Source organism: Podarcis raffonei, chromosome 12 (assembly GCF_027172205.1).
Source record: "Podarcis raffonei isolate rPodRaf1 chromosome 12, rPodRaf1.pri, whole genome shotgun sequence".
NCBI lineage: Eukaryota > Metazoa > Chordata > Lepidosauria > Squamata > Lacertidae > Podarcis > Podarcis raffonei.
In genome coordinates this window covers 19819534-19841883 of record NC_070613.1, presented here as the reverse complement: position 1 = coordinate 19841883, position 22350 = coordinate 19819534, and the positions used below count along the sequence as shown (strand labels likewise).

Below are 22350 nucleotides of genomic sequence, written 5' to 3'. Positions count from 1 at the left end.
TTACCTGGATTTGGGCCATTTTTTTCTAAAGTAAAAGCTGAGGGTCTCAAAATGCCAAATTATAAAGTCTGTGCTCTTTCAGTTCTCAAAATATAGGCAATTCCATTCTTCTTAGCATTGTGGGTCGGAAGAACACCACCCAAGAGCACCCAGCACCTACCCTAACATCTCTGCTCTTGTCCCTGACAACATACTGATGTCTGTTGTTGCTGCTGTAAGTGTAAGGTAAAGGTAAAGGGACCCCTGACCATTAGGTCCAGTCGTGGCTGACTCTGGGGTTGCGGCACTCATCTCACTTTATTGGCCGAGGGAGCCGGCGTACAGCTTCCGGGTCATGTGGCCAGCATGACTAAGCCACTTCTGGTGAACGAGAGCAGCGCACAGAAACGCCGTTTACCTTCCCACCGGAGCGGTACCTATTTATCTACTTGCATTTTGAGGTGCTTTCGAACTGCTAGGTTGGCAGGAGCAGGGACCAAGCAACAGGAGCTCACCCTGTCGCGGGGATTTGAACCGCCGACCTTCTGATCGACAAGTCCTAAACTCTGTGGTTTAACCCACAGCGCCACCCGCGTCCATACACCCACTGTATGTGTACACAATACTAAATATTTTTGTCTAGATATGTGTTACACACTGTCCTCTTCCCCCTGCCCCCTGAAATCTCTTCTGTGGATTAGCGACTTCCATTTAGATTGTGTGAATGTGTGGCTTTACAGACATTGCTGAACTCCCAGCTCCCATCAGCCCAGCCAGCATAGCCAGTGGTCGGGGGTAGTGGAACCTGGAGTCCATTACTGTCTGGTGGGCTAACAGCAGGCATAGGCAAACTCGACCCTCCAGATGTTTTGAGACTACAATTCCCATCATCCCTGACCAATGGTCCTGTTACCTAGGGATGATGGGAGTTGTAGTCCCAAAACATCTGGAGGGCCAAGTTTGCCTATGCCTGGGCTACAGGTTCCCCACCAGGCTTGATTCAGATAATAAATGTTCAGACATTTTTTGTTGTGCAAAAACCGCCTTGAGAGAAACAGCAATGTGTTGAGATGAACAGGCAGGCAAGGAAATTTGGCACTGGAGAACATTGTGTTGTTTTCTTTGACATTCCCCTCCAGGCATCTTTTTCCCCCTTTTTGCTCACTTATTAGAGAGATAGGAACTTAGGAGAACGGCCTGAGCTGAGTGCCTGCCTGTAGCACTTCTGCATCAAGTGACATTCCTGTTAGCCCTCTTTATGGCCTTAATCCGGGGGAGGCATGAGAGTGAGTCCTCCTCTTCGAAACAAGTTATCTTAGTGAGTTGCAGGAGAAGGGGGAGAAATCAGTAGGATGAGGGTGATCTCATTGCTTCCTCTCTTTTCTGCAACGGCTGGGTGAGGAAGTCCTTTTTAAAATATAAGCATGTCCAGTGTAGCTTGGAGATAGCTAAAGAGGGTCTGGCTCATGTTTCTACAAAACTGCTCTGGCTTAAAGTTTGACAAGTCGGAAACTCTGGGGAGATAGCCAGCATCCTGAGGAAGCGAAATCGGCTCTGAAATCTGTGATGTCATTGGCAAACAAAACAAAGGAGCCCCAGGAAGGTACAATGTTTTCCCAGCCTTTTTAACTCTTGCATCAGATTAGAAAGGCTGCACGTTCAATCTCAGCCAGTTTCTGATGGGAAAGACCGGGGGTCCACACTGTTCGTTTTCTTGCTTTGTTTGCTGCTCAGTGGGCATTTGCTTTTAATGCGCACTACATTGCCTGCTTGAGATTATAATTATGAGCCCCTCCAGATGTCCCTTTTTATTGTGCATTCATGATGATTTGCACCCGTGGTGGTTTTTTTGGGCAGTTATACGTGTTACAGAAAGCTAACCCCATAACTGCTGTCAATAAAGGCTTAAAGGATCTTTGTAAGGTAGAAGTTCAAGACCTTAAGAGAGGTGCAGAATAGGGAATTAGAATGTTTAGTACATCTTAAACAATGGAAAGCGGCTTTATAATTTGTATGGAATGTTCCTTTAGATTTGAGATTGGTCCAGCAAAATTTAATGTTTTGGGTATATTGGACTCCACAACTGTTTGTGGAGACAGCGGTGGGAGGTGTAAAACTGAAAATGCCTCTTTGAGGCATATGATTTGGGCTTGTCCAGTGACATATTCTTTTTGGTCTGAACTCATCCGTATCAATTGTGTATTGGCGAAATCCTAAATGTTTACAGATGTTCATGTACTTTGAAATTTCATTCCTATAAAATGGGGATTAGCAGCAGGACAACAAAAGCCCTTAAAGTTGCTAGGAGATTTTGAGCCTGGAAGGATAAATATCTACTGTCATACAATGATCTGAGGATCTCATTGCCCTGGCTACATGTGAACGTTATTTCCTATAGACATCAAATTCATGTGGATATCTATGTGGGCATTTGGAGGCCTTACATTAATTGATATATTTAATGGATGTACTGACAGTTACTGCATCCTTCTTATATTGTCTTCTTTTTCTTTGTTAAATTTGCAAATTAAAAATTAATTTTAAAAAACAAATTTTCTCACAGGATGGTATCAAGGCAATCCTGCTTTCAATACAGTTTGTGTTTGTGTTTGTAAAGCTTTTGGGGCAGGCATACAAATTATTCCTAATCATTGCATGTCCTATAGCTTCATGTTGAAATCCTGTAATTTTTCATACCACAAAAATTAGGGGTTTTGTTTATTTTTGCCCCACTTTTGCTGTGTTATACACTGGGGAAGCATTGCAGAACAATGAATACAGCAGAATGATGTGCACGTGGGCCAATATAAATCCATCATGGTTATGAAGAGATGCTGCAGAAAACACTTGCAAAAAAAATAAAAATCACACCAATTGAGGGTGGGGAATCTATGTCAAATGGTATAAAGGGAGCAAATGAGATCACATTGTTTCCATGTGCTGCTCCCTGTTTCTGTAAACTGTAGGACGTTTTAGGGACATCAGATTTATTTCTGTTTGAAGAGAGAGTAGCGGTGATTGTGGACATTTTTGTGATAGCTGCTTGTTTTCAAAAATACAGGTTGAGTAGGAGAGCAGGCAAGCAAGCAGACTGATGGTACTAATCTTGAATGCAGCATCAGTTCAGTTCTCCAGAAGCAAAGCATAATGTGTATGGTTCCTTCCCACTAGCTCATATCTCCTTTGCCAGAGAAACATTCCAACTCTTCTAGCCTCCGCCCGTATGTATGTGGTGTGCCACAAAAATTACCTCCTGCCATAAATACTTACTCGAGCAACGCTTTCCGGCTAGCGAAAGCGATTGAGCAGAACATCTGCAGCTGGCTCTAGAAAAGTCCACTGACCATTAGCAAACAGTCCACTGTTCAAAAAGATTATCTTCTCTCGTTGCTTTGACACAGTCCAAACAGTCCTTTTGTTTCACCATCATTTGGAGAGCTGCAAACGAGTTGCCTTTCCGTGTCATTTGGGAAGCGATGGGCAAGTTTCCTGTTTAACACTTTGAATATCATTTTCTGGAGCACAAAGGAACTGTTGGGCATGTGCAGGACAAGAGTTCTTGTGCCAATACAGAGTTATGCAAATATTTAAGAGATTGAAGTCTAGCCAGATGGACTTGGGAATCAGATCAGAAACGCATGAGTCTGGGTTGCCTGTTACTTGTTTCATTGTTTCTTATCCTGTGTATTTGTGTGTTTCTCATCTCATGTTCAGGCTTAATTCCACAGCATTTAGAAGAATGAAGCTCCACTGGGGCAGGCTGGGGGAGAAAGATATTTTTGACAGGGCTTGTTTTTTCATTTCATGAACTTCCAAAGCCAGCAATACACATCTAAAAGTACTGATACTGCAATCACCCCCATGCGGCTTTGGCATTTCAGACCAGAGTAGGAATTCAGCCAGGTATTAGCACACACTCATACTGTCCCTGCTATTGGGTTTGTGAATGTGTGTTGTGTGAGGCAACACCTTCACTGAGGGATCTTTCCCGTGTACCTTCCATGTTTAGAGAATGGCTACATAGCAGTATGAGCCAGAACCAGCTTGCTGTATAATATAGAGATCCATGATGCAATTATATTTATTTGTAAATGATGTAGCTAGATTTGGGATCAATATAACCAATCTGGGGGAGTAGGGAGGGAATAAAAGGTTGAATATCTGATACAATGGCCACAGTTTACTTGTAGTGCTCATACAAACTATGGCTTAGGGAAGGGGGGGAATGTACAGGGACATTGTATAATATTTAGTTTCCATATAGTTCTACTATATGGAAAAAGAGACAGAGTGGGGTGGAGAGAGAGAGGACAATGAAAGCAAATACCATGCCTGCCAAGCTTAATTACAAAACACATAGCAGATTAGAAGACTCCATGTGATCTTATTGGTTGTAAGTCATTTTGGGTAGCCTTGCGCAAGATAAATGACTAACAAATGTAATCATCATCATAATCATCATCGTTGTTGTATTTTTGTTATTTCAGAACCTAAGAATGACATTTTAAAAATAAAGTTCTTACTTCCTTTTCTGCTGTCTCTGTTTTTCTTGTGTGCAAATGTGCGAATGAAAATTAAGAGTTATGCTGACGCAGCCCATTAGCCCATCTGTCTCCATATTGTCTGCACTGACTGGCAGCAGCTCTCCAGGGTTTTAGGCAGTGAGTCTTTCCTAACTGTACCCAGATTTGCCCATGATTGAAGCTGGGAACTTCTGCATGCCAAGCATGTGCTCTGTAGCCCTTCTCATTGAATTCCATTTTGGCACATATTTCAGTTCTCTATTTCCAACAGAAACCTTCATATATCCCTGGTTCCACCCCTTCCCTAAGAATCCTGGGGATCATAATTCAGGGAGTTTAAGGTATCTAACAGAGAAATCTCTGCATCCCCAATGAACTACAGTTCCCAATGGCTCCTTGTGGTGAGCTGCAAAATGATGGTGATGCTATAGAATAGAATCATAGAATCATAGAGTTGGAAGAGACCACAAGGGCCATTGAGTCCAACCCCCTGCCAAGCAGGAAACACCATCAGAGCACTCCTGAAATATGGTTGTCAAGACTCTGCTTAAAGACCTCCAAAGAAGGAGACTCCACCACACTCCTTGGCAGCAAATTCCACTGTCGAACAGCTCTTACTGTCAGGAAGTTCTTCCTAATGTTTAGGTGGAATCTTCTTTCTTGTAGTTTGGATCCATTGCTCCGTGTCCGCTTCTCTGGAGCAGCAGAAAACAACCTTTCTCCCTCCACTATGTGACATCCTTTTATATATTTGAACATGGCTATCATATCACCTCTTAGCCTCCTCTTCTCCAGGCTAAACATGCCCAGCTCCCTTAGCCGTTCCTCAGGGAGGAACTATACTTATTTATACAGCACTAATCAGGGTGCTTTGCATAAATTATCCTCATAGTATCCCTATAAAGTGGGTCCCTATGCTGCAGGTGGGGAGGCTGAATTAGGGGCAGAAGTGAGATTTACCTGCTTTACTACATCAGTTCTTAAGTTTAGATTTACAGCTCAAGTTTGGGTCTTTTTGTTCTTTACACTGGGGTGACCTCTTTCCCCTTGGCAATATGAAACCCAAGGTACCATTTCCAACTTCCAAGATGAGAATCCTGCTCCCAAAGAGACTATCTTGGAGTAGTTTGTGTCTTTGAAAGAGTATTTGTTTATCACCCTTCACAGCTAGCTAGCCAGGTTTCTTGAAAGTCTGCAGAGTTATCCTGGGATAGTTTTCATCACCTTGCAATTTTGCCTCTAATGATTTACTTCCACTGCCAATTCTTGGGGTCTCTCAAGGGCTTCTTAGATCCTATTTTCTACCCAGGCAACAGTGTGTCAATGGCCGGAAAATGGACACTGCACACACAACCATTCCTGTTAATTTATATACCACCAAGAAAAGCACATTTCTTCCTTGCACCTGTGACCTGTCAACACCATGCTGTTGTTTCACGGTGCTCAAAGTGGATCTTCCTCTTGGAGGGCGAATTGTTCTAGCAGCCAGCTGTTCGTCCATGTTCTGTACTTATGAGTTCCTCGCAAAGTCCCAGGTGTTTATGCTTGAAAAAACAATTAGGGATGGAGAAATAATTGCAAGTTGCCCTGAACCAACCTCCCCATCTGTCAGAAGACTGCTCCAGAATTGGCAGTTCTTCCTTCTCTTTGCCACCTCCCTTCAAGAATGGGACTCCTTGCATTTGCAGTGTCTGCTGCAACTGACAATGACTTGCTCCTGTGTGGATTTGGCTGCTTTCAAACTTCTGCTGTGCCTCCGAGGACTACTTAGACTAGTTCAGCTTATGCCTCCAGGTCTCTCTAGCTGGTCCTCAGGCCTCTGCTTAGCCATAGCCCCTCTCTCCAGGCTGCCTCCTGGACAGTCCCTGTTTTACAGCCTCCTCGGATATTTTTGCTTGGCTGGCACATATTCTTGAATTCAAACAACGCAACTTCTTTGCCTGGATGGAGTACAGAGAAGGGAGTGTCGAAAGTACCCTAATGTGAAAAGAGTGGAGTTTTCCATTTGTTGCTCCACGTACTTTTGTCTCTGGCCCCACGCTGTTCTGACATATGGCCCCACAAAGGTTGCCCAGAAAGGAATGTGGCCCTTGGAATGAATATGGCTTCCTGCCTCTGGATTAGATTAGTACTTCCCAAACTTGGGTCTCCAGCTGTTTTTGGACTACAATGCCAATCATCCCTAGCTAGCAAGACCAGTGGTCAGGGATGATGGGAATTGTAGTCCAAAAGCAGCTGGAGACCCAGGTTTTGGAAACACTCGACTCAATGGTGGGAATGATCCTTTTCAAAGTAAAGATGTTCATGCCATTAAACCACAAAAGTTGATTCTGCATTTGTGTGTGTTTAAATCCACTGTACAATAAACCTTGTGTGATGAAAGTAAGTGTTAGACCAGTCTTTGCCAACCTGGTTCCCTCCAGATGTTATGGACTGCAATTCCCAACAGCTTTAGCCAGCAACGGCTGTGTAAAACACCTGTGAATTCAGACATGAAGGAGATGTTAATCTTTGCAGTTTTGTCCTCATTCCCCACATACGTTTTTCCCTTTAGGATGCATATCTATCACCAAATGGCTGTGATGTCCAGCATGGTGAAATGGCCATCATAGATCAGACTCTCTAGGCCAGGGGTCAGCAACCTTTTTCAGCCGTGGGCCAGTCCACCGTCCCTCAGACCATGTGGGGGGCCGGACTATATTTTGGGGGGGAAATGAACGAATTCCTATGCCCCACAAATAACCCAGAGATGCATTTTAAATAAAGGCACACATTCTACTCATGTCAAAACACCAGACAGGCCCCACAAATAACCCAGAGATGCATTTAAATAAAAGCACACATTCTACTCATGTAAAAACACACTGATTCCCGGACCATCCAAGGGCTGGATTGAGAAGGCAATTGGGCCGCATCCGGCCCACGGGCCTTTGGTTGGCTACCCCTGCTCTAGGCAAAGCTTACCAGGTGTCTGGCATTGCCGCAATGGCAACTTTTTGCAAAGGACGTTTCATTTCTACATGCAAGAGCTAAGGGATGCCCATGCACATGTAAATCTCCTTTTAGAAAGCAGCTGTGGGGAAAGTAACACTGGAGTTGGCTTTGTGGTCTTTGAATTTCCAAAGTCCTGTCTTTCCTTTTTATTTTTGTACGGTTGGCTTTTACCAGGGCCAAAAAATGCTATGCACCTGGGTGTCTATGAAGTTTGGGTGGGCATCTAGGCATTTAGTAATTTTCTCCCCAGAGCTGCAGAGGATTCAGGAAACAGTACAGCAAAACAAGTGGGTAGACCCAGCCACACGCGGCCAGGAAAGACACATGACTTATGCATGGGCCTTCAAGTTGGTCATGCTAGCAGAGGCATTTGATGTGGTCGACTCTTGAGTTATTCAAGTGTATCATTGCTGGGCTTTTGCCTTTGAAATGTACTACCAGTGTTCTTACATTATGCATGAGGAAGAGCTACAAAATGTATTAAATCTCAGCCTTTTATACTAGTCCAAGACCATTCAAGACAACATTTATCTCTTTGCCATGAAATACCTTTCCAGATACTCTGGGTTAAAATCCCACCTCAGTCATAGACTTGGTCGACAAGTAATAGAAATTCAGGGATCACAATTCATTGGCACTCAGCCTCAATTCCCTAAGTATGTAACAGTAGCAGCGTACCTTGCATGGAGATTGCAAGAAGTAACCAAATAAAGATGGTAAAGCACACTTTATGTTAACAGAATTCTATAAATTATTATAGATTTGATGGCGATTTAATGAAATCTCTCTGCATGCAGTTAGATCTTTTATATATGTATATATAAACTGGGGCTGGTTGTCTGCTTTGGAGTTGGACCAATATGCCTTTCTATACTCACACAAGTCCTTTGCGTTCTCTTTTTTTTAGTGATGGGCCCAGTTCGAGAGAACTTCCAGGGGTACCAAGGTGAATGAAGCCAGTGCAACATGTTCAGCGTAGAAGATCTCCTGATTTCTCATGGATACAAATTGTCTAAAGCCCCCACCAATTCATTTGAGAACAGAACTGATGGATTCCAGCAAGAGATCACAGATAGGAGAGTTTGTCATAGAACTGTGAATGGGTTCCCGACAAACTCTGGAGCCAGTGTTGGCAGCAAGAAGACAGTAGCTAAAAGCTACCTGAATGACAATGAAGCTAGGCATGCCATCCAAGGGAGGCAACTGGGTCCCAGTTACCATAAAGACTTCTCGAGTTTGGCTAATACTCATGCTTCAGAAGGACGGTAAGATCCCCACTTCCAAGATTTTCTTAGACATGTGCAAATCCAAGCCAAAGTCTCAGTTTAGCTTTCCAACAGCCTTGATTATGTTAAGAGCAACTATTAATTTGTTCTGCTTGTGACTACCTCCAGCCTTGACAACCAGTGGTTGTTTTTGCTAATAACACCCTCTTTGTGTCTAGCCCTTAATCAGAACAGGACAGAGAGAGACTTTGGAAAGATCCAAAGCATCTCTAATTAAGTGAGTTTCTTTGCTTATTATGTGATCAGTCTGTTGGTGGTTCTAAGTGAGTATCTCAGTAAGATTGTGATGCAGAGGATGACCAGTCGGAGATTGGATTTTCTTGAGTTGGCTTGTCAAAAGCTTGGAGGACAGGGGAAAATAAGAACTGAGGAATGTAGGATGGTATGAACAGCTGTCTTATTCCATTGGTCCATCAAGCTCAGTATCGTCTAAACTGATTGGCAGATGCTCTCCATGGGTTGCAGGCAGAAGACACCCCAATCCTTACCTGTAATGCAGGGGGTTGAATCCTGAGATCTTCTGTATGCAAAGCAACCAGTGCAGTCAGGCCAGGATTGGTGTTGCGTGCTCAGACCATCTTTCTACCATGAGCAACCTGGCCGCTGAATTCTGCGCCAGCTGAAGTATCTGAATCATCTTCAGAGGTTCCTCTTTTAAAATAATACTTGATCAATGCCATTAATCAGTTAGTGCATTTTTCATAGTGAGCTTTAAAAAAATGTTACAGGAGTATAATGGGTAGATAAGAGAAAGAGAGAAATTGCTTGGGGAACCATATTGAAGTAAAGAAAGAAACCATTATTATTATTATTATTATTATTATTATTATTATTATTAATTATATTTGTGCCCCACCCATCTGACTGGGTTGTCCCAGCCACTGTGGGTGTCTTTTTCTCAGTACATATTTTACCTTAGTACAGCAGTACAGGTAGATTCAACCCAAACTCAGCCTTTATATGTTGCCCCCTTTTAGGCCACAGACGTTCCTTTTAAATTAGTTTTATACCAGTGAGGTCAGCTGTGTGTGTTCTGTCCAAAGAGGGTCGTCTTTTCTCAGCATTTGCAGAAGGTCTCGTGAAACTAACTCCACCCTGTGGATAGCTTTGTCGCCACTTCAGAAAATGGTGCCGTTACAGTTGCGCTTCCCTGCGGCCGACTGTCCATGCACTTTTGAACTGGGACAAATCGTCCTGGAAGGGGTGTGTGTGTTTGTGTTTGGCGGTGGACACATAGCAACTCTGCTTTGGCAGCCGTCTGCCAGCGACAAAATTTTGAACAAAAGGAAAGGCAGAGATTATTTTAAGGGACAGATGCTGAAAATACAGGTTGTGCTCAGACAAAAATGGAAACGAGCACTCCGGAACAAATGCTTTCTCTCTCCCCCACCCCACTGTCACTCCTTCTGCTAATGCAGGACTTTAAAAGTGTTTCGATCCTGGTTAAGTAAATGGAACCCATCTCTAGGTTTCAGTGCAGTGTTTTCCATCACTTTTTTCTTTCTTTCTTTTAATGTGGAAAGCAGTTTGTGCAAAATGACCTCGATGCAAAAAGAGTGACAGCTCAAGATAGATAGAGCTCGTTTTCAAGTCTTCCGTCTCCTGTTGTCATTCTGGGGAAAGGCTGCAGTGCGTAGTTAAACTATGGCACTCACTTCCACCGGAGGCAGCGATGGCTTTAAAAAAAGGGATTGGACAAATTGGAGGAGATGGCTCTTGATTGCTGCTAGTCGTGATGGCTGTGCTTCACCTTCATCACTAGAGGCAGTAATGCCTCCGATTACCAGATCATGGAAACCACAGGAGAAGAGAGTGCTCAATTCCTGCTTGTGGGTTTCCCATAGGCATCTGGTTGAAAAGGATGCTGGACTAGATGGACTTGATCCAGCAGGCTCTTTTTTTATTCTTAGCTCACTAGTAGAGCATCTGCCTTGCACACAGAAGGTCCTGAGTTCAATCCTGGCAAGTCCACGTGGGCCTGGGAGAGAGCCATTGCCACTCATTGCTGAGCTAGATGGATGGACCAGTGTTCTGACTCAGCTTCCCATGTTGTATACAAAACCTTAAGATTCAGGTAGATACCTGTGTTGGTCTGACGCAGTCAAAATAAATAAAAAAATTGTCCAGTACCACCTTAGAGATCAACTAAGTTTGTTCTGGGTATAAGCTTTTCTGTGCATGCACACTTCTTCAGATACTTATACCCAGAACAAACTTTGCTGGTCTCTAAGGTGCTACTGGACAATTTTTTTATTTTTTTTTAATATTTTGACTGCGTCAGACCAACACGACTACCTACCTGAATCTAGAATCATGGAAGGCACCACATTGAGTTGCATGAAATGGAAGTCCGTCTGGTATCTGAAGAAGTGTGCATGCACACGAAAGCTTATACCCAGAACAAACTTAGTTGATCTCTAAGGTGCTGCTGGGCAATTTTTTAATTTATACAAAACCTTAAGATACAGAATGATCTGAAGGCACATGAGGATCCAGTCAGCAGTTGGACTAGAACAGCAGTTGGACTGTGTGCCACCTTGAGCTCAACTGAGGAAAGGCAGAATAACTAATGTAACAAATGCATCTTGTATTAATCATTCCTCTCTTTGTTGGACCTTCTTGCTTCCATGGATAGAGCTCTCCAGTCTTAGAGTATTATTTAGCAGGTCATAAAAACACACTTTCTACACCTTTTGATGGACTGTATTAGAACATCCTCTGACCTTTAATGAAATTGACACAAATGTGATAATTTCAAAATGCTGATGGTGGTCAATTGCACACTTCATTTAAGTGAGAGATCCTGGCTCTAATCCAAACCATACTAAGCATTCTTGTTCATGGTGTGATTTTATTTATATAGCCTGGACTAATCTTGTACGTTGTTGACATGATCGTGCTCTCATTTCTGGCCCCTGGAAGGATGTAATTTTCCATCCTGAACATTTTGCCCAGATGATTTCATTTAATCTTTCTGATGAAAAATATATATTATATGAGTTTGGTCTATGAACAGTTTTGCTTGATAGGATGAATCTTTGCACGTAACAAAAGTGATTGAACAGTGCTTAGAATGAGGATTATTGGCAGCCAGATGTGTATGTGTGCATTTCATTTTTTTTAAAAAAATAATCTTTTTGGGGGGTGCATTACATTTTTATTTTTGAATATTTCTGTTTTTAAGAGGAAAGGAGTCCTTGGGTTCCCCATCCATGGACAATTCTTCCTCTCACTCACAAACAACCTCCACATATTTGGATTGACAGGAATGGAAGAAAATGATCCTATCTGAGCTACATTCTTACCCTGTCAGTGAAGTTTGATGTTTCTTTTGGCTTATACTCAATGGCAGTTACATGTCTGATCCTCTGCAGGAATACTAACATTGCATCTTGATGTGCTATAGAGAGTTGACAGTTTTAGGAATTTGTATGGATTTCTCACTAAGAGACAACTCATAAGTTGTACACGTCCAATGCAGAAATCACTTCCATGTTAAGAAATACCATGAAGTTTAGGAAATGTGATTATGCAAAGGAATGTTATGCATGCAGTTTTACAACATGTATGCACTGCAGTAAAATAAAATGTCTTGTAAGTAAAGAACTCTTTTGTAGTTCCTCATAGAAAGATCACGTGCATCATATCTGTGGGGATGTTGGGATTAGAAACAATCTCATGATTCTGGGTGGCAGAGATTCTATTTTTAATTATGGAGGAAAAGAAAGCTTGTTTGTTTGTTTTTGTATGGGCCTCTTTAGTAAGATTTCATTTTGTTTTTCAGGTTTTATGACCGACCGCAGTTAGCCTGGCCTTCATGTCCCAAGACGGATAAAGATCTTGCCTACTGGAGAAGAAGGGGCCAAGATTTTAGCGTATTGTTGGGTTATACTGACAGAGGAGACTCTGAAATGAAAGGCATGGCAGTGCCCTGTGCCTTGTATGGGCTTGATAAGGAAAGTCAGTGGGAGGTAGGAGGCGGAATGGAGAATGTGAGGAGAACTGGCCTGCAGGAGACCTGGAATGCCCCTGGGGACTACAGGTGGCAAAGTCTAAGGACAGAAGGTTGGAACCAACCAACCAGCTTTGGAGGACTCATGACAGATGGTGACAGAGAAAGGCTGCTTCAAGAGATGTATTCGGTGAGACGAGGAGGTACTGCCATTGCCTCCCATGCGAAGGGGAAATCGCAATCTTTGCCAAGAGTTCTTTCACCAGAGAGCCTGCGGTGTGTTGAAATGCCTTCCTTGGTCAACAGCAAGCATTCGCTCCGTGGAACTAAAGCGACATCTTGCCCCCCAACTGGGTTTGGCTTGGAGACCTCCAAACACCCTGAGCCAGTGGCCCACTTCCATCCCTTGCCCAAGCCTAAGTACGGCAGACCCCTGAAGCCCCCGTCATACGAGCTGCATCAGCAAACCAGGGGGAACCTAGAGGCCGGCTCGCTCCAGGATGACCAACGGAAAGATGAAGCCATCTCCTCTTTGACCAAAGCAAACGATCAGATCCAGGATGCTTGCAGCCAAGATGCTGGTCTGGAGCCCCCTTTGTACATACCCCCTCCCTGTTACAAATCTCCAGCTCAGCCAAGTATGAGCCGGCATTTGCCTGGTGAAGTGCCTGACTATGATATGTGCTTTAGTAATGGTATGCAGAGTCCAGTGGAGAGAACGAGAGCCATGCTTGGTTACCATCCCTCCGCTAGTACCTACTGCAAAGGTGAGCAGGTTCCTCGTGACAAGAAAAGCCACCCGAGGCATGGGGAGGGCTACCTGTCTTCCGTCCAGTACATTCCTTTTGATGACCCTCGAATCCGGCATATTAAAGTAGCGCACCAAGACAGACTTCAGGACGATGAGAAATACGCTGTGGATACAAATAGGACAGGCTTCCATGCCTTCCAAGAGAGCTCTCTGGAACGAGAGTACAACAGTGCCTTTTTCGACTCGCTAAATACTGCTGTGAAATGTGACCAGGTCCCTGGCAGTTCTGCACACGGCGGCAAGTGGCTAGCTGAGTCCAGCGTCGATCAAGACAGTTGTGCCTTGCCTATCCAAAGAGACGGTTATGACGCAGGTAATGGCTTGGATCACAGATACCCAAAAGGCAGGCTGTCCATCCAAAGCTCACAGATGGAAACCCCCTGCGAGACGGTCACTAAAGTGAAAACGTTTGAACCTGGGACTGAGATTCAGAGCAAGAGGAGTTCAAAGAAAAAAACCAATGAGACAATATTTTGTTTGGTCTCCGTCCCAGTTAAATCTGAGCTGAACCTGCCTGATACCGATAGGAACAACAACTTAACCCAGGGAGCCGAGGAGAAGAATGGGTTTGACGATAGCGGGGGTCTGCAGGAACAAAGCCTCCTCAGTACCTCTTCCACTGACTTGGAGCTCCAAGCCCTTACAGGAAGCATGGCCAATAAGAATGAGCTACAAAAACAGGAGTTGTGGTGGAGACCAGAGTTCAAACAAACGAATGACCTCAGATTCCTGCAGCCTGCAAAGCACAAGGAGCTCCAGTACTCTGGCTCATGGCCAGGTGATCAGTACAAAGACCAGCAAACGCAGACCAGCTTCACAGAAGAACCCAAAATCTTGTGTCCTCGTCTCCAACGCTTAGAACCCAGCGGCTCAAATATAGCGACAGCTTCGCAGTTGTCAAGATGTGGGGCGTCCACTGCGGAAGCGGAACATCTATCTGTGTTACCTGCCGATGACAGAAAATGTAGGCAGGTTACACTCAGTGCAAAAGCTCCAGGGTATCTTGACAAAGCTAGCAATAATGTGTGTTCTCGGACTGCAGTCCTTAGCCCAAAGGCATGCCAGAACCTGCCTTGTGCTTCGTGCACCCCTCTCCCTGGGCAGGAAAGAGAAACTAGTTGTCTCATTGGGGAGGAAGGAGGCTCCCCTTGCAGTAGTAAGGAGCTGTTTGGGCAGTTCCTCTTGAAACCTGTTAGCCGCCGTCCTTGGGATATAATAAGTGAGCTGGAAAGTTTTAACAAGGAGCTTCAAGAGCAGGAAGAGCGGGAAGAACAAAGTGAAGATGGGGTAGAGAATGAGAGTATGGAGAATGAGGACAACCAGGAGTCAGAAAGGGAGAAAGGAGAGAGGACAGATAGCAGTGGGACCTCTAGGATTGATGGGCCAACCCAGGCCCATAGACCTGGCATGCAGTCAGAAACTGTTATATCAGTCACTCCTATATTTAGACAGGAGAGGGATAAAACCAAACCTGAAAGTTTAAGTGCATCTGAAAGCTCAAGTGCAAGGGTCATATCTTGTGCTAGGTCCCAAAGCTGCTTGCAGGCAAAAGAGGTGGGTGGTTCAGTTAAGGCCACGAATGAATATGTGGTTGCAGAATCAAGGAATCAGGAAGCTGGGAAAAGGACAATAAAACAGGTTGTGAGTCCACACCCATTCGAAAAAGTTCTGCTGGGCAGCTATGACGATGAGGATCACTACAATCCATTCAACAGCATTAACTTCAGTGAGGAAATACAAGTTAAGAATCACAGAGACAACATCAACTTTGGTAGGCTGACAAAAAATGCAGTGCCATGGAATAACTTGGCTTTGGACAGAGGGTCTGTAGGGCGATTGTCTTTAACAAATAGGAACCAAGGTCTCTCTGAGCCAGATCTGAGATCTGTGGGGTTTGATGACGGTCAAGGAACTGAACTAGATAGTCATGGGAAACCTATCACCAGTGAGATCCCCCCAAATGAATCGCTTCAGGCAAGAGCAGCTCGGATATTGGGTATAGAGGTAGCTGTGGAGTCCCTCATTCCTGACAACAGCACTCTTCAGGGTGAACACTCTCACTCTGACAATGTCCCCCAGAGCCTTGAGTTGCCAGAAGAAAGTGTGTCAGAGGGCAAGGTGGAAGCAAAAGTATCTTCTTACGAAGGAAGACGAAAGTGTGGCTGGACAGAAAGCTCCCTCTTCGTTGGAGACAGAAACATCTCATTGGGGTCTATTGAAGATCAGCCTTCCGGTCAAGCAGTTTTGATAGCTGAACAATGTTTTGAGCACCATGGAGGTCTTGGTAGACCCAAAGCTGACCAGACTCCCTCTCCCGAGTCTGTTGTGCTTCCATTTGCTGAAAGAAATATGGTTCCACCTGGTGTGGAAAAGAGAGCTAGATGCACTTCAAAGGTGATTGAGACCTTGCAAGGGAAACTTGCATCAGCCCCTAGCCGAGCTGCCATGGACCGTTTGGTGAGGATGAAAGAAGTTGACTCGGTCTCTCGTATGAGACGTCTAAGCATAAAAAATGCAGATTCAGTGGAGGATGGAGATGAGGATAAGCAGCTAAAAGGCCCAGAGGAAAGAGGAAGCGACATTTCCTTTGGCCGCAATGAATTGCCCCGCAAACTGTCCCACGGGAGTTCCGTTTCCAAGCGCATCATCTCATTGGCTGAAAATGGGCTCTGGGACAACGTGAGTGAGAAGAAAACTGGAAGGGATTTAGTTTATTTAGGTAAGACCAAAATTCCTCCAGGGTTTTTGTGGTCAGCACTTTTGCTGGGTGATGATGCCTATACACTTCCTCTGAAGCCTCCTTGAAAAGAAAGAGCATTTTCCTGTACCATCTCAAATATAAACTTTGCAGCTGCCATTTAATTGCAAGCAAGTGTACAAGCAGAAAAAGCTGCCAGTCAGTGCCTAGTAAAATCCATGTCTGGTATGTTGTTTGATATGCACTGTTGGGAAAAATACGGCACTTTTGATGCTGCCCAAAGGGAGGGAAGTGAACTTCGAAGATCTGCAAAAAAGTAAAAAATAAAAGTTGTATATTTTAAGTGAATGGATAACCAGCTACGTAGGTACTGCAGAGGAATAATTGCATGTGATCTGAAATATGGGCTGGGTCTCATCCCTCCCCAAGTGGTCTCCTCACTTCAGAAGACACTTAATCATGTTACAGCATAACTTCTAAGGTGACTATACATAGCACCTATAATTTTTAAAATGAAAGACTCTCTTTCCTTGGAGGTTTTTAAGCAGACATTGGATAGCCATCTGTCATGTATGCTTTGAAATTCCTGCATTGCAGGGGGTTGGACTTGATGACCCTTGGGGTCCCTTCCAACTCTACAATTTTATGATTATATGTTACGAAAAAGCCACCAATATCTGTGGTCTTAAGAATTCTCCAAATTGTCAGAACACCCTTCCGTTCTGCCACCCTTATCAACAGGCAAGCTGGTTTTTACCCATTTTTCTAAGCGGCCCAAATCTCTTGTTATTAATTTCATTTCTTATATTTCTATGCCGCTTTTCACTTGCACGAGTCACAAAGTGGCTCGCAAACAATAAATAACAAAAACATAATAGACCATCACAATTACAACACAAATCATATAAAATAATGCACAAATCATCAGTAAAACAACCACCTTCTATAAAAACACTCTTAAGAAAACAACTTTAAAAATAGGCTAAACAGCACAACCACAAGTAAAGTTCACTTAGTTCATCACAAACATAATGGCCATGGCAGCAACTGCTTTCTGAAAGCTCCAAGAGCTGGAAGGTGGGCCCTTGTCTGGTCAACAGAGAGTCCCATTCCCCTTACAGTTCTTCCTCTGGAAGCAGCTCCCTTAGGAAGGCTCACATGAAGTACATATTGATTCAGCAAAACACTTTATTCCCTCTCTTGAATTTTAGGTAGGGTGTGCAGCTAAAAAGTTCATGAGTCCACTCTGAGAATATGCTGCTACATGGGCCTTTAGCCTGATCCAGTAAAGTTCTTCCTATTCTGTCCCCAGGAGAAGTCGTCCTCTTTCCTCCTGCAAAGTTCTGTATCCTGCACCATTACCAATTTGTGTTGGACCAATAACATGGACCGGTTATCTCAGTTTCCCTCATTTCCCTTTTCCACGCTTGGAATCCTGAAGTCAACCTGGCTCTGCCATAAGAGAGCACCCCTTTTGCAGTGGCAAGCCTCCAGTTTGGCTGGAATGCCCGGCTACAATCAATCTGCAGGGCACACACAGTTGCTTTTCTGTCTACAGTCGTACCGTGGTTTTCGAACAGCTTAGTTCTTGAACGTTTTGGCTCCTGAATGCCGCAAACCTGGAAGTGACTGTTCTGGTTTGTGAACTATTTTTGGAAGCCAAACATCCAACGGGGCTTCTGCCACTTCCAGTTGGCAGCAGGAGCTTCCTGCAGCCAATCGGAAGCTGCGCTTTGGTTTCCAAACATTTTGGAAGTTGAATGGACTTCTGGGACAGATTCTGTTCTACTTCCAAGGTACGACTGTATTAGCTGTCTGCATTTATGTGACTGCTGGCATTCTGAATCAGTATGTAGAAAATGCTGAAAATATAAACATCACGGGAGGTAGGTTGTCGGCGACGGCGTGCCCCCCCCCCCCATTTCTAAAGCATGATGAATTTGTGAAGTTCCTTTCTTTGTAGTGGTTGGAGCTGAGGACAAAATTATTTCATGGTAGTGAGAAACAGAGAGAAAATATATCCGAGCTGCTTATGAAAGCTGCTGCTTGCCCTCTGTCAAAGCTCAATACCCAAATAACAAGTGGATCTGGAAATCTTTACTTAGGTAAATTATTCCTTGTAAGGCTTTCTCTATCTACAAGGATATGGAAGTCATTATCCTCCAAAACTTAAAGTATTCTGTATAGTCTCATTTATCTGTTTACATTTCTTGAGTTACATTTTGATGGCAGCTGTGTGGGTAGGGAGTAGTGAATTCTGATTTGAATGAAACAAACGTTAGCTTTCTGTTCATTTTTTAAAAAAAACAACCCATCTCATAGTATTAAAATAGGCAGGTGCATAGATTAAAGCCAAACTAGAGATGGAGGAGAAGCTCATTTCAGTTCTCATTTTAATACAGAAGAACCTAATTCTCAATCCCCCAACAATACATGAACCAAAACACAGTTTTCCTTTTAGATTCACACTGCTCTATATTTCATAGTTCAGTTTTTCACCCAAGTAATGTTTACAAAAAAATAATAGGGGAAAGTGTAAACAAAATGCATCTTTGGTGAAGAGAAATTGCTTGCAAATGTGTACATTTTTGGCATACAACGGTATGTATATCTGATGAATTATCAGGACATTTTAAAAAAATAAAATAAAACTGAAATTAAGAATGGGAAAATGAGAGATGGAGAAAACCGAAATTGACTGACTGATTCATCCATCCTTAAACCAGGTTCACACAACTGACTCCCTGCTTCATGGAGAATTCTGTGCAACTTTGAACGCTTCCTATGTTTGTTTGTTGTTTTTATTATTATTATTATTATTATTATTATTATTATTATTATTATTATTACTGTGTTTTCCATTTTCCATTTACACATCATTTTGCCTGTGTTATAGCCAATAAGTGATATGCTGTCAACAAAAGCTATCTCTTGAAACAATTTTGAAGCCTTAGGAACCACATGGCAAACATATTCTGTTCTTTCACAAGACCCAGTGAACAGAGCACCACAGCCCATATTTAATAATACTGAGAGCTGATGTGGTCCAGTGGTTGGAGTTTCAAGTCCTACTGTACCATTTAACTTAATGGGTATCCCTGGACAATATGTGGTCTTTGCGACTTAGCCTGTAAAATGTGATGGCCACCATATGGGATTGCTGATAGAACAAGCAGTGTAAAAATTGTCAGATAGTCTATTTTAAAAGAGGAGGAGGAGGAGCCATTCTTCTTCTTTTTCTTCGTGGAATCCTGTGTGTGTAACCTGTTTTGTCACCAGCCGGGAAGGGATTAGCCTGCAGTCTCCATCTTAGGCTCAAGCTGTAAGTGGAGCTCATGGCTCTAACATGCAGCCTAATTTTGCTCCCCATTTTTGTTTGTTGTTTCTCCTCATCCCACCACCCCTGAACTCAGGTGCAGGGAACCTTTAGCTCTCCAGATGATCCTGAACTACAACTGCAGTCATAGCTGGCCATTCTTGCTGGGGCTGATGGGAGTTGTAGTTCAGCAACATCTGGAGGACCAAATGTTCCCCATACCTTCCCAAACCTCTGTGACCTCTTTGCCTGCTGAAGAGTCCTGGAGAACTCAAAAGCTTGCCACATTAGGACCATCTTACTCAACTGGGGTGGGCTTTGGTGTTTTAAATGAGTTGACCATGCGGCATTCCAGTTGAAGCCTGAGGGACCTGCATTAACGGAAAAGGGGGACTATTATAAATTGCTGGTAATAATCATGGCTGCCTTTCCTATTTTACAGATGCCTACGATCCCACCAGAGTTGAAAGGGTGTGATGTGGAAAAGACATGAGTCTCAGGAGATGTCTGCCTTCCGCAAATGTTTTGCTGGTTTCCAACACAGGGAAATAGCTTTAAGCTTCCTACAAGCAGTGACTTCAGAGTGTACTGACAAAGCCCTCATCTCTGCCAGTGGGGGAAATAAGTAGTTCATATCCCACAGCTTTACGGAGCTTGCATGAAAGTGAGTGAGTGAGAGAGAGAGAGAGAGAGCACAAAAACCTCTCACTTTGGAACCATCTGTTTTTTGTAGCATTAGGCCTTAATGCCTCTACTTGGCATGAGTTGGTCATTTTTAAAACTCTGCTGAGCCCTGTTCAGGCAGGATGGTAAACAGGATGAAGATGGGAGGGGTGTGAGGGGAAGCTGGCTTTTGCTCTGTGTAAAATGTAAACAGGGGAGATTAGCAAAATGATTTTTGAAAGAATGTGAATTTTCTGAGCTTAAACCTCCGAACCTCTGCACCCTCAGCTTTGTTTAACTTTGGTCTTCGTAAAGCAGGCAGCCGGCGAGAGACCGCATTTCCAGCTGAGGGCGGTGAGGGCCGAAGGGGATGAAGACTGATTGACTGGCTGGGAAATCAGCTTGGACTTCTACCATTTGAAGGGGCTTTGCTTTTTAAGTTCCTTACCTGGCATCTGCAAACAAACACAAAAAATGCCCCCTCCCCTCTCTCACACAAATCTAAAACAAAACAAAGTCACGGCATTGTTTTACATGTAATTACAACCTGTGCAGCCTCTGCCCCCAATTTACTGTTTCAAACCAGCACTATAACCACCACCCTGGCTACTGTTTTGCACTCACTATTATGAAGTTTGTTCTATTTTTTCTCTCTCCCGTGGTTATGTTTTTGTAGATTGGACTAGAAACTCTTTGTATGACCCAATTGCTGGTTTGATAGAGCAGATCCTTGTAACAAGGCAACTTTTTAACAGAATGTGATCTCTATTTTTCTACAGTATTAAGCAATTTGCTAACCGTTGGTGAGCAAGTTAAGATATGGGGTGTCCACCCCCCCTTAAGCTGACAGGCTGTTCAGAGGAGCTAGCAAAGAAGCGTTTACTTTTTATATCTAGTGCACGTTCCATACCATCCTGTTCACAGCTGCAACTCTCTCTGTTGTAAAAAAAGAAGAGGTATGTGTGTATGTGCATATGTGTATATATATATCTCCTATAAAGCAAATATGTATGTTTTTAGAAAGGCCAAAGTTTTTATTTTCTTATTGGTTAGATCACTGCTTCTAAGGACCCAACAGTGGCACCAATATTGCAGACTTGAAGAAGTGCACATTTATGAACGGAATGAGCCAGAGTCTGTTGTGTCTTCCTTAGTTGTTGGGCAGGGGGTCCTGTCTCATCCTTTAGCTTCAGGATATGGAGGGTGCTGCTTCACCTGTCTTCAAGTTGCCCGTGGCACATAGGAAGTCACACAAGAAGATGCAACTTTACCCATTTGGGCTTTGGCTGGTACTGAGGTGCTGCAAAGGGGTTAAGGGAGCACCAGCCCGTGTGTCCAGGGTCAAGTCCATGCTGGGGCTCTTAGACCAGATCTTATAAGCAACTCATAGCACTGGGCTGTCACACTCTATGCATCTGGATTCTTATATTTCCCACTCATTTTGTGTTTTTTTTTAATGATAGTTCTTGTGGCCACACATAGACCTATTGTTGCCAATCTTTAAAACATTCCTTTCTCAAAATATTCCAAGTGTATTTTAAAAGAACCTTGTACATTCCCCTGGGATTACAGCTGATTTAACCTGTACAACATGTATTTATATATAGATATACTTTTAAATATGACCTTATCTGTTTTTGTTTGCTAACACACCTCTCAGTTTCCCCCCTCTTTCTGTTTGTATTGGGCGTTTTATATGCTTTTGCCCCTCCCAACTTCCTAAAGCCATGTTATCTGTTAAGCATTTCAAATTCCTAGTATCTTATTTTTGGGAGAACGGTCCTATTTGACCAAATATACAAATAACCCACCTCTTGTGCTTTGGCAATCACAATTGCTTATCTGTAATGCCTGATTCTATTACATAGAATCTTTATTAAATATTTAAAGTTTGTTATACATCTAAACAAGATGGTTGTACGGTTTTCTTTATTGGAACATGTGGATTTTTCTTTCTTCTACAGTTTTGGGTGGCCTGCAGCTCTTCACCCTTTGGGTCCTTCAAAAACTTTGACATAATAGTTCCTTAGCAAAAGAGAACAATCTGTTCAGCAGCAGCAAGTTAGTGGTTCCTGAAACAAGTGGATAAATATTGTCAGGTAGCCGATTTAATTTACAAATTTCATAT

The 22350-nt window shown here is 43.3% G+C and overlaps 1 protein-coding gene across 4 annotated transcripts in view; it reads left to right on the top strand.

Annotated features, from left to right (window-relative positions):
- Positions 1–22132, top strand: part of JCAD (junctional cadherin 5 associated) — a 68642-nt gene extending 46510 nt beyond the window's left edge. For all 4 annotated transcript variants that reach the window (XM_053359105.1, XM_053359107.1, XM_053359104.1 and 1 more), the window contains 3 exons: positions 8404–8761; positions 12567–16264; positions 20002–22132. In XM_053359105.1, the coding sequence (XP_053215080.1) occupies positions 8463–8761; positions 12567–16264; positions 20002–20036 (4032 nt within the window). In that variant the 5' untranslated portion in view covers positions 8404–8462 and the 3' untranslated portion in view covers positions 20037–22132. The remainder of the gene's footprint in view (positions 1–8403; positions 8762–12566; positions 16265–20001) is intronic.
- Positions 22133–22350: the final 218 nt, after the last annotated feature.